This window comes from Acomys russatus, chromosome 6 (assembly GCF_903995435.1).
Source record: "Acomys russatus chromosome 6, mAcoRus1.1, whole genome shotgun sequence".
NCBI classification, from domain to species: Eukaryota; Metazoa; Chordata; class Mammalia; order Rodentia; family Muridae; genus Acomys; species Acomys russatus.
In genome coordinates, this window is record NC_067142.1 from 72,145,278 (window position 1) to 72,158,786 (window position 13,509).

The window sequence follows — 13,509 nt, forward strand, 5'->3', positions numbered from 1 at the left end:
TTATTCAAACAATACTAAAATTGTATAAAAGAACTAATAGTGGGGCATCACAGAATTTGTTTACGCTAGTGTTTCAACTAATGCTTTCTACAATACAGCTTATTACCACAAATTCTAACTCAGGAAACCTATTTGACAAAAAAACAGAGAAAATGGTAAAACCAAAGCACTACCAGTGACCTAGTTCTCTCTTATATTTACAAACAGTACCATGAGACACCTGAAGAACCATTACTAAGAAAGACCTATAATCAACAAACTAAAATACTTAACTCAAAAAGGAGGAAAACTTTAAAATAAAATTAAATGCTCTGAACTATTGTAAGAAAAAGTAACTACAAAGATTTTCTGGTAATATACAAGCAACAGAAGAAAAAGTAATGAAATGTCCAAAAAGAAAAAGTTTCTTTCGTCTTTCCTAGAAAGGCATGGAAAATAAAAGACATTTTTTTACATATCAGATTAATTTAGAAGCTCTAAGAAATAAGGGAATGCACAAGAAAAAAAATAACAAAGGTAAAAACACTATAGAAAGGAAGACTGACCTAACTTTCATATGCTAATTGTCCACTAAAACTTTTAACACAATAAGCAAAACTCATTGACTCATTGACTCATCCTCCTTTATACATCAGCAAGCTCCAGAGACCAAAATGGGTTTCCTACAAAGAAATAATTCCTGAGCATCCAACCTCTCCTCAAAGCCGGGCAATGGTGGCACACACAAATCCCAGCACTAAGGAGGCAAGGTAGGCGGATCTTTGTGAGTTCGAGGTCAGTCTAGTCTACAAAGAGAGGACAGCCAAGGCAGTTACACAGAGAAACCCTGTCTTGGGGAGGGAGAGAGAGAAAACAAAAAAACAAAAAACAAACAAAAAAAAAAACTTCTCAATAAAACTGGTTACTAAAAGCAAAAGAATACAACCTTCTGAATGAAAGCAACTTAAACGTGAATTACATACTCAGCCAAGAAATGTAGCAGACATGAGAGTAAAAAGGGTCGGTTTTAAATACTACACTGACAAGCAGCCATATACATTCCTCTTGAAAACAAGTGTCAGCAGAGGAAACACTTCAGGAAACTGTAAAATGAGTCCTAACCAAAAGAATAATGACATGAGATCCAAGAAAGCATGGAACTGGATAGAGAATTACATTAGGTGGTGTTAGGGGCATCATATCTAAAAAACAGTACGTTAGGACTTCAAATATTATGATGAAAAAGCTAAACAATCAATGAATAAAGCATATGTTCTTCAACCAGCAGGGGAATATGACTATAAGAATGTTCGGAGGAAAGGTAGGCATTTTAACCAATATCTACAATTCCAAACTTAGGAGACTGAGTGAGGCAAGAGGAACACAGGTTAAAGGTCAGCCTCGGTATTGTAGACAGACCCTGTCTCAAAAGTCAAAATAGGAAAGAAAATCAGAAAGAAAGAAAAGTTCAAGAAAAATAATCATGACACAAACTATAGAAAAGACATAATATTACGAACTAAGAAGGAAGGCTGGGTGTGGTGGCGCACGCCTTTAATCTCAGCACTCAGAAGGCAAAGGCAGGCAGATCACTGTGAGTTCAAGGCCAGCCTGGTCTACAAAGTAAGTCCAGGACAGTCAAGGCTGCACAGAGAAACACTGTCTCAGAAAACCAAAAAAAAAAAAAAAAGAACTAAGAAGCTATGAAAACCCCTTTTATCTTCAGACTCCATCACATCACTAGCATCAAGTCATCATAATGTTGTTCAATGCTTTTCAGAATCAAAAAATCTAACTACTATAAACCTTGACAATATACAATAAATAGTTTAGATGGCACAATCCATATAGGGAGTGTTAGGAATTCAAGATGGTCTTCAAAAACCAATTTTAGGAATAACGTTCTCAAAGGTGACAGTCCAACATTGAAGTTTTAGCCATAAAGCCAACAAAAAAGAAAAAAAAAGAAAAAAGTGAAGAGCTCTTCAAAGTTAATTTTTTTTATATTCATAATAGAGATATTAGGTAAGGAAAAAAAACAGCCATCGAAAAATAAAGTATTGTGTATTGTGCGCAAAATTAGAATATTGATCAACAAAAGAATTAAAAATAAAGTCTACAATGACTGTCTCTAAAGAGAGGAGCCATCTGAAGAGGTAAAGCAGAAGATATTTACATTTTATTTTACACTTTTGAGTACTGCTCACATTATGTTCAGATGGCCATTACTTCTCAATAAACATGAACACGGATACAGACACACATACACAGAGAGACAGAGAGAGAACACTCTTCTCCAATCAGTGCACAAGCAACAGAATTCTTATGTGCCATTTTCATTGTTTGCTATTATACATTTTTATAGACTAAATACTAACCTTCATCATGGTATTTCAAAAAAAAAAAAAAAAAAATGCAGTTAACTAAACAGACTCAAGAACCACCCCATGGCCTTAGGCAAACATGCATATGTGGATACCCAGATTCACTATCTCATCTGAGTCTTACAACAATCCTACAAAAGCAGAGTTTTAGAAATAATAAAGGAGCTTTCTAAAGGTTTAAGTGACTTTTCATTTCCTTTCCTCCCCTCCAAAAACAAAATATACAGCACTGAAATCTCAAAATGTTTTCTAAGTACATGACAATAAAGTAAAAGAAAAATTTAACAACACAAATGGTCGGTCACTTTGGAAGACAAATTGAAGTTTTATAAATTTAAATAGGCACTTACCATTTAACCTGCAATCTTAGGTTATTACCCAAGACAAATGGAAACACATATAAAGACATGCACTCAATGTTCATAAACTTTATTCATAATATCCAGAGACAGCCCAAATTTCTACCAAGTATTAAAAAGACAAAGCCAAGAATGGAAGGCATGCCTATAATCCCAGTGCAAGAGACCAAGCAGGAGAATAAAGTTGAATTACTATCTGAACTACATACTAAGTCTGACTGAAACCTTGGTTATAAAGTGAGATTTGGTTTCAAAAATAAAAGTAATTAAAAATAAACAAATAAATGAAGAATTGTATTTCCAAATCTCAGAATTCTACTTCACATATAAACCACATTGATAGAGCACAAAAATGTGTACAGGAAAAAAAAAGAAAGAAACACAAAAAACTGTGGATCCCATGAGTCCATGGACCAAACCTTAGAAAAGCATAACTATCGCAACAGACAACATATCACATGACTGCCGAGGTTTAAAAGAAATGAACTGAACTAAAAAAGAGAAAAACAACTTTTTAAAGTGATGGAAATGTTCTATATCAGGACTGTAGTGTTTATTACATCACCATTAAATGTTAGGCACTACTCATTAAAATGTTATCTGAAATTACTTAGTGTATGTAAATTATAACTTGATAAGGATTACTTTAAAAGTCCATAATGCGTAATTACACTTAACAACTGACAACAGCCTTTTAGCATAGGCATTAACCAAAGATCTTCAAAGAATATGAAATTCTGTGTTTAAGAGGTAACTCTCAACTAGAGAATAGAAAATGGGACTCAAAAGAATACCTCATTCTAGTCATGCAGGCAGAGGTATAGTGACTGAGCAAGCTGCCTAAAGTGTAGATCTCTAATAAACATACAGACGATAGGAGGAGGAGATCAGATTATAAACTAAGTTTACAGCTGTTATTTAACAATAAAAATAATAATAAAATAATGCATTTATCTAAAGAATGGACAAGAAATATATAGTAGAAGTAGATCATGCAAACCAAAACATCAAATTAAACACACAAAGAAAATCACTACGATATTTGGACTTTTACGTAGAGTTTTAACTTAACTTATGGGCCTGTTTAGTCAAACAGTTTGAATGTAAGCCTTTCCCATTACCAAATTAAGCCTTCTGCTACCATACAAATTGACACAATGCAGTGTTTTTAGCTAAGCACACATATATATAAGCAAATCACTAACATACATGTTGAGCACTACTTCTGTCCTATTAGACAGCCCATCAGAGTTCACTTCAACAGCACCAGGGGAAAGACCCACGCTCAGCACACCACTCACTACCCAGTACTTTCATCAAGCACACCGTTCTCGGTCTTGCTGACCACAGAACTTACCCCTCTTCTGAACCCAACCTTCCTTCACAATGGTAACATCGCTCATGATGGCTCCCCTCTGAGCCCCCAACTTGGAGAAATGGTGCTTTGCACGATCAGTTTTAGGATTTGGATTCGTTGCTTTTGTGGTGACAGAGACAGCGGTGGAGGCGGTGGCTGTGGCGGCGGCGGCGGCTGCTGCTGCTGCTGCTGCTGCTGCTGCTGCTGCTGCTGCTGCTGCTGCCCTTCCCACACTCTAGTGATGACTCAGCCTGGAAGAAGTATTGAAGAAAGAATTTCTTTTTTTCTTTTTTTCTTTCTTTTTTTTTTTTTCGATTCTTGAACTCAGACTGCAATAACAAACAACTAAGTCTTTCTAAAGTCTTCAGTTGGCCTTATCACACATAATGTCTAGCTCTTCAAACATGGAGGGCTTATTTATTAAATAGTGCTATGAGTACACTGCTCTGGTCTTGTGACAGATGTTACATGAAACATTTAACCTACGAGACTGAAATAAACTGCCCTAACAAAATCACTGTCAGATCTACATAAATAAACAGAAAGTATGTTTTATACTGTATACTGAAATGAAGGAGAAAAAGAATGAAAGTGGCCCAAATCCCTCAAACTTCAGAAAGCTATGTCAAAGTATTTGTAAGTATTTTTAATTGCTGTACTTTATGTGGAATAATATATGCCAAGAAGCATATATATATATATATATATATATATATATAGTTTGCCTTGTTCTAAAAAATTTCAGGTCACATAAATACTGAACATTTGTCACTTATTGTTTTATGTAGATAAAGAAAGTGAAACAAAGGGAATATTAAAGTAAAAAGGATATGCCAAAAACTGTTCACCTATCATTATCAGATAATCTTCACAACTCTGTTACAGCACTATTGCCTTCATCTCACAGGTCTGAGAAACTAGAGCTAACAGAGATAAATATCTTGCTAGACTTCAAGGTAGTAAACTGTAGAACCGAAATCTGAATTCAGAGTGCCTGACTCCAAAGTCTGCACTCTTCATTTCTGAACTAAGTGAAAGGTGAGCCAAAATCGTGGAATGAAATGTTTTAGGAAAGTTGCAAATTCAAAAACATGATAGGTTTCAGTATTAACAGTGTCTATAATATAAAAGAGAAGAGAGTCGCTCAGAATGCAGTGTTTCCTAAGACATAAAAGTAGAAACTTACCGCCTGGGTTTTTACATGATACCTTAGAATAAAAAGGGTTCCTCAAAGCATCCTTCTATATATAGCAATAAGCTTAATGAACCTTACTATTTATTATTATCCTTATGAATCTGAAAGGGAAAATGCTGCCACAAAACTTCGTGAAGTGTTTTCACATTTGCAAAAATATGGACCAGATACACCAGTGTTAAGTGACCTAGGATACACAGCATAAACCTTTTTTTTTTCCCCCCCGAGACAGGGTTTCTCTGTGTAGTCTTGGCTGTCCTGGACTCACTTTGTAGACCAGGCTGGCCTCGAACTCACAGCGATCCGCCTGCCTCTGCCTCCTGAGTGCTGGGATTAAAGGCGTGCGCCACCACGCCTGGCTCACACAGCATAAACTTTAACCAGACAAAGATAGTGGGTACATCGACTAACTGTACTGTTCAGTGAAGCTGGGTCTTGATAAGTAGTGCACAACATAAATTCAAGGGTGAATTCCCAGATAGTGCTGAAATAGACTAGACTACAAGTCTTTCTCCAACAAAACCTTTGTGCAAAACCTAACCCCTTATCAATCAGTGATCAAAACTGAACATCCTTTGAACAATCTGACAAAGTCTACATCGCTCAGAAGACCACCCTGTCAGGGGCTGAACAAGCAAGTCATGTGTGATGCACACAGACAGGGGGAGGACCACACAAATCATAATCATGGGGACCTGTTGTGGCAGAATAAAGACCCATACTGAAATCTGGGTCTCTTTCCCAAAATTATGATTGTTCAATAGAGTATAAAAGTAAAAGAAATTTGAGAAAATAAGCCCTTTGTTCAAGTAAGTTTTGGAAATTTTTCTAATTCTGTCCTCCTGAAACAGCTCTACTAACATTAAATGTTCTAAAATTGAAAAAGTACCAATTCCCACACTGAGTACTGCCAGAGGAAGCAGTCACATTATTTAAAATAATACCTACTTCATATTAAAAACAGAACAGGGAAAATAAAAGCCCTAAAGCACAGCATTCAAATATCATTTTATTTTGACTGACATCATATCCTGAAAAGCCCAACTGACTCCCTATTATAAAGCTAGGTAAATCATGGTATTAACTCCATATACTACACAAGGAACTCGAAGTTAAAAACTGAAAAAGACTAGAGCAAAATGGTGTCAACATCATGGCTGCACTGAGCTCTTCCTATTGGTACTACTTACACCAATGGACTCCATCTCTAGTAAGATTCATTGGTTTTATCAATATAAAACTATATAACTTGAAGAAAAGAAAATTGTATCATTCTTGGGAATAAAAGTAGAATAAATATTAAGGTAATAGGAAAAAGGATATACCTAAGAGACACTTTCAATAAAGTAAATTTTACTGGAATAACCTTATGAAGAACACTAAAAGAATGGAAGTCTTCTTGAAATTGAACCAGATCAGCCCAAATTAATTAATCTTATTTTATAATGACCTGTTTCTGAAAACTAGATTCCTGGAGCGAGGGGGGGAGCACAGGGGGTATGAATGAGGATGTAATCAATGCTTATATATTAAGATTGGATTTTTTTTAAGTGTACATTAAATTAAAGCAACAAAATTCACAAACTTTACCAGGGCCACTGAACCTAACTTATTAGAGGAACCTTATTCCACCTTATCTTAAACAGTTACCAAATTCTATCCATAATCTCAGTTTTCAGCTTTAAAAACTGTTCCTGTGTCTAATGGCTAACATCTTTAAACAAAAGTTTAAAATTGTAATTATTAGATTAACTGCTGTCTTTCATATGAAAAAGCAATGCTACTGATCCCTGCGATTTGACTGCCCTTTACCCAATCAGCTACACCCTCCCAGTCAGCCTCCCATATTCTCTACTTCCCAAGGTGAGCTAAGCTTCTGTCGCCTGTTTCTTAGGGTTAAGCAAACTTCACCCTTCTTCCATAGTAACATCTGTAGAAACACATTCTCTCCAGTGAGTTCATCTAAAATTTGGTTTGTTTTTCAGTCTATTGCATTAAATATTTTAGTGTTAATCACTTTTATTATTCTTACAAAAAGTTATACACAAAGTTCATAGTGGGCTCAATAGTAAAGATATTTTAATCCATAATGATCCACTATTAGAGAATTTAATAATAACTTCATTTGAATATCATTTTATAATGTACAAAAACCTTCCCATCTTTAATTCCATTAAATCACAACATAAATTATTAAAGCAATTACCCTGTGCCTGACACTTATTCAACAAATACAGAATTAGTAAGTAGATCAACGAACAAAGATAAGCTAAGCAAACAAGTTTAATAAGTCAGCTGCGAGAATGGCATGATCCAACCTTTAAAAGTCTAAACATGGAAGCATTCATATCTAAATAAATAAAATTCTTATATAGTAAATCGTGTTTTCTACAGCCTTCCACAGTCTTCTGCAAAAAACTAGATTACATTAAAACTACCCTTTTTTTTTTTTTTTTTGACATTTTAAATCATTTTTTGTTTGAGATCATCAATTTTCAACTCCAAAGAAAAGAAATCTCAATGCTACCCAAAAGTACTCATGGGGGAGGGGGTATTTCTTACTGATGCTTTAAAGAATTTAAGACTTTTGCTTAATTCAACAACCAATCATGAAATTTAAAGCAATAATAAAATATCAAACATGTTTTAGGATATTAGTCACTCAAAAATATGAACTGTACCTATGCTTAGTCAATCAATACCTTCTGCCTACTCTATGACAAGAACTAAAGAAGTGTCTTAAGTCTTTTCCAAGCCTATTACAGATTTGTTATCCAAGACTTTTCACTTATGTTACCTTATTTGACTCTTAATTATGAACATAAGAAAACTGGGGCCAAAGCAATGACAGTATTCCCCACCGTCACCATACAGACGAACAATCAATAAGAGCAACTATTTGTAATTAAGGTCTTCATCACTTTCATCTGCTTTACATCAAATACAAACTCTCAAATGTAATTATCAAAATGTTTTCAAGTAAGCTAAAAATAAGTAAAACTAAAGTATCAACAAAGCTATCACAAATTAAATAACATAAAACTAAAATTAAGTTGAAAAGAACCCAGTAATTCTCTTCCATACTAGTGCAAAGTTCACATATTAGTAATTGCCCTGTTAATTAGCTCTTTTGGATGGGATGGTTTCTGAGACCAGCAGGCCAGACTATCCTGGAACTTGCTATGTATCCCAAAATGCCCTTGAACCTGACTCAATTCCCTAAGTGCTGGGATTACAGACACAACCCACCAAATCTGGCTTCCTATAAGTTTATTTCTGAATTAAAATCCAAAATAACTTTCTTTAAATTATAAACAATCTTCAGCTATAATGTTCTATGCTTTAATTTTATAGACTTTATTTAGGATAGACAAACTGAATAAATAAAGAAAATTAATCCAAACACATTTGATATTTTAAAAGATAAATGATGAGCAAGAGGAACTACTTTGGGTTCTATGGTAGTTTCAGATTTCAGTAACTATATTGTAAGAAAAGCTAAACCAGGATAGTCGCACATGACTGTAATCCATACTACTCTGGAGGTTGAGGCAGGAAGATCACAAGTTTGAGGGTTATCTGGTCAGTATAGTAAATTCATGGTTAGTCTGAACACTTGGTGAGAGCATGGCTCAAAAAAAAAAAAAAAAAAAAAGGAGCGGTGAAGGTATAACATACCAGATACCAGTTTAATTGCCCCCCACCCAGGCCGGGCATGGTGGTGGATGCCTTTTATCCCAGCACTCAGGACGCAGAGGCAGGTGGATCCCTGTGAGTTCAAGGGCAGCCTGGTCTACAAAGTAAGTCCAGGACAGCCAAGGCTACACAGAGAAACTCGTCTCGGGAAAAAAAAAAAAAAAAAAAAAAACAACTCCCCCCCCCAAAAATACTGTAGATAAAATTAATTTATATGCCATGACAAATACACAAGGCTATATCAAACTTTCAAAAGGTATGTGGGAAAATAAACACACCAAAGTAAAAACAAAATTCCAGACAGTTTGTATTTCAAATACTTGTAAGGTAATCTGTTTCTTCTGGAGTTGTTATTCTATTAACAGTTCCTCTCTTCAGAATACAGTTAATAGCACAGTGTGCTTTTTTTCCCAAAGCTGGAATTTTTAGGCAAACTGTCAGATCTTGCAAATTGCTAATGCTTAAATACCACTTTATAAACTTTAAAATATATCTATAAAAATATAAACCATTTTTCCCTTTTTCTCCTCTTAGGGCATCAATGCACAATCTCAATTAGTATGTCCACTATTAAAAAGCGTGGGCTAGGTCATATATCTAATATTCTGATCTAAAATGCTGGGAAAGTGCTTATCTTCTGCTTGACATAAACCAATGGACAAGCTATTGATGAAACAATCCCCTTCATTTTCAATGTAAAATGATAACTATGTATATATGAAGGCACCTTACAATAAGCTGAGGACTGCAGACCACTGGCTCAGCAAGCCATTTAATTCAATATACACATAAAATTCCAAAATCTGCCTCAGGCACCTACCAAAATATAAAATAAAAATGCTTAATGCACACACATAAAGCCTATCTATTGTCCACTAAACACCAAAAATTACCAACAGATTTATCCTCCTCCAGCATTAGAATCCCTGATAAAGTCCATCTCAAAGTTTCCTTTACAAAGAGCACCAGATAGACCAAAAACTTTGAATAACTGTTCCCAACTCTGCCTCTCTTGGAGTGGCACTGATATAATGTCCCTTTAATTCTCTGTGCCTCGATTTCCTCAGTCGTGAAGAAAATGAAGCATTAGATGCTTGTCAGCTCTTTCAGAGCTAATATTTAAGGTTCTTTACATTGAAATATTCAATCGACTTCATACAGACGTAGTATTATAGATGACAATCATGATTATGTCAGTCAAATTTTAATGTACAGCTAATACAAAGCATTAAGTAGCTCTTCAACTCAGACCAAATCTGGGCTAAACTCCATTACTGGCTAAATTCTACCTTCCTTTCTGCCAAATCCCCCAGACGTCCAAATATAGTCAGGGGCTTTCTTAATTAATATAGAAGAAACAAATTCTCATCTGAACATCTTTTGTTTTCTCCTACTAAACATTTTAATTGTCCTTTCAGAATACAAGCAAAAATACTCATCTAGAAATACAAAATAACTAAAGTTGGCAATAAATCTTTAAATAAACATATTTAAATAGTTTAAGAACCAAAAGCACATTTATAAGTCAAAAGCGTAATTACTCGCCAACTACTATTTGAAGATTTCCTTGCAGAAAAATAAATTTATCTCTAACTAGATGAAGAACATTACAATAAAATATGTAAACAGTTGACATATTTTGGCATTTGAAACAATTAAAATGAGATTTAGTAGTTCATCAAATATAGCTTTTAAAACTATATTAACTTGATTCTGTGGAATGTAACAGTATAGATTACAATATTTTATATATTATAATATATATTTGGAATATATTTATATGTTTGGAATATATAGCAATGTCACTGAGGACTCTAAGAATGAGTAAGAACATAAGAAAGTTTACATCAAAGAATTTTTATGTTATTTAAAGTGTTTTCTCCTGAGAAATTCACTTTCAAAATTGCAGCAAGATTATTCTGAAGATTAGATGAATTACAATATATAAAGCATATATAACAGCATCTGGCACATGACAAGTGGCTAGATTTAACTAAAAACTGAATCTCACCCTATCAGGGGTTAGAGACTATAATAACACATCTGTTGATATCAGCCTACCTTTGCAAAGAGTATGCTGCATCAAAACAAGATTAAGAATACAGATGTGCATGCTGAAATCTAGAGCTCAGTAGAAACTTCTAAATTACACGAAGATTTTAACACAAACATTCCATTAAAATATTTGCATTATTTAAATCAGAGTAACTTGAAAATGCAAGTCAAATTACAAAATAAGCCAAATAAATTTTTTTGGTCTTGCATTTTATCTTACAAATCTAAAATGATCCCAAACTGGTTTGCTTTCTAATGCTATAGATATAATCACTATAAGGTCAAGATCTTGCCAAAAATCATGATTCTAAAGCAATTAACACATTACCAGGAATCACTTTATCATCCCAAGGACAAATTCTTGAACTAGTGGGCATTACAAAGTAAAGTAAAAGTAAAGTCATCTCTTCATGAAAAGATGCAAAGTGTAAATAAAAGCTAAACTAGAACAATGAATGAAACAAACTCCTTAGAGAGAAGCCTAAGCTTTCAGAAACTTCCATGTTAAAACCAAAACCTGGCGTTTCAAACTCCTAAACCCCTACACCAAAATCATGCTAACATTTGTCCCAGAAGTTTAACTAAAGACTTTGGATGTACAGTGATTCTTCAAAACAAGCTGTAATGAGAGTAATCTTCTGAATTAAATGCAAAAATTTTACCCCTCCAAAGCACACCTCTTATCTTAATATTTTTCCAGTGAATAGAACATTATTTAAAATACGTTAGTTGAAAAATTACATAAACAAGCCCGTAATGGTGCAAACACCTGTAACCCCAGCACACGGGAGGCTGGGGCAGGAGGATCCCTAGCACAATAGCCTAGGACAGAGAGTAAGTTTCATGGCAGCCTAAACCACAGAAAGGCCCTCTTTTCCAAAATCATAATAAATAGAATTATAAAACTTAAAAGTCCAAAGAATTTTCAAGTATTATTCTATATACAGCCAAAACTAACAATCTCAAAATAAAAGAAAAAATTAATTTTAAGTTGAAAATTATTTACTCATTACAGAAAATTATTTATTCATTACTCATTATTTATTCATACAGGGACAAGTTGTATTTGAACAATAATTTAATCATTTTCTTGTAGTATTACTTTGGGTTAGGTATTAACTTTTAAAAACTGTAAGAAAACATGCTACTGCAAATATACAAAACTAACCCAAAAAAGACTCTACCTACATTCATCCAAATTTGTTATAATTCAAATGACATGTTCTCTCTCACTTTAAAATTGGAGCCTCAAGCTATAAATACTGGTCATCTCTCCTTTTTAAAAAGTTATCTTTAAAAAAATCAAAATTTCATATTGACAAAAGGAACTAAACTCATTCCTGAACTGCATCTTTAACTGTATATCTGGTAATACATTTTGGAAAAAACACACATGTTTTACACAACCATCTTCTGGACTACTGAGACCCATCTTCATTGGACTCTTCCATCTTTGGCTTTTCCAACTTTTTCCTTAATGAATATATAACTTAATCCATGAATGAGTTCCTACCATAAACAAAATGCAGTCTAGAAATTTATAGTTCTACTACAAAATGATTGTGCTTTATCAAACATGGAACACATGTCTAATGATTTGAGACATCTGTCAATTTATTACATATGAATTCCTTGTTCTATATCCTTTCACAATGAACCTAAGTGTGATGATTCTATCAGTAACAAATTAATCAATACAGAATTCTTAGGTTTTATTGTTGAATTTCTATCTGTAAACTTTATCAACTACAATCCATCAATACTTTCAACCAAAATTTATCACAGTGGTGAAATTAGTTTAATTTTCATAACATTATTTTGATGGAGACATGAGAGAATCCAATCTTTTAACTTATGGGTAAGCACTTCTGCTTTCTAAAGATAAACAGTAAACACTACTACTATAAAAGCCTGGCCCTAAAGAGATTCAGCTATCTCTAACCTAAGTGTAAATTCCCAGGAAATACCAAACAAGGGGCGACCCGCCTCTGCATCAGCACTATCATTGCCACCAGCTTAAGCTTCAACTTCGGGCTTCCAAGGGGCCTCACCAGCATCATGGCTGATGCAGACCGATGCGCAGGAGGCGGAGGAGGTGGACAAGGAAGAAGCTGGTTTGTTTACATGCAGCCTGAGCCGACGTCGCCGCCGCCGCCAGCAGCGACAGCATCAGTGGATCAGCCAAACCCAGCATCTTCCGCACATTTCTATTCTTAGCACACAACTCCCTAGCGGATCAAAACCCCACTACTATTAAAAACACAGACTTGCACGTTACCCACCTCGCACACGCACACCCGCACCCCATCAGCACCTTCCTCTCCCGGGCGCCGGCGGGGTGCGGTGAAGTGGGGTGGGTAGCAGGCGAAGGAAGGAGACCCCGGGGACGCCGGTGCATCCTCGCCCGCACTCCCGCCACATGCGCAGACGGCCCCTCCCCCCAACCCAAACACCGAGTCGCCACCGGCCGCTGGCGTTACATAA

The 13,509-nt window shown here is 35.0% G+C and overlaps 2 protein-coding genes across 2 annotated transcripts in view; both read right to left on the reverse strand.

Moving 5' to 3' along the window:
* The window catches only part of Akt3 (AKT serine/threonine kinase 3), a 203,043-nt gene extending 198,787 nt beyond the window's left edge, over positions 1–4,256 (reverse strand). Inside the window, exon 1 of the mRNA XM_051147972.1 lies at positions 4,080–4,256. Within this exon, the coding sequence (XP_051003929.1) occupies positions 4,080–4,125 (46 nt within the window). The 5' untranslated portion in view covers positions 4,126–4,256. The remainder of the gene's footprint in view (positions 1–4,079) is intronic.
* Adss2 (adenylosuccinate synthase 2) overlaps positions 1–13,509 on the reverse strand; it is an 832,666-nt gene that overhangs the window by 286,962 nt on the left and 532,195 nt on the right. The gene's annotated exons all lie outside the window — the stretch shown is intronic.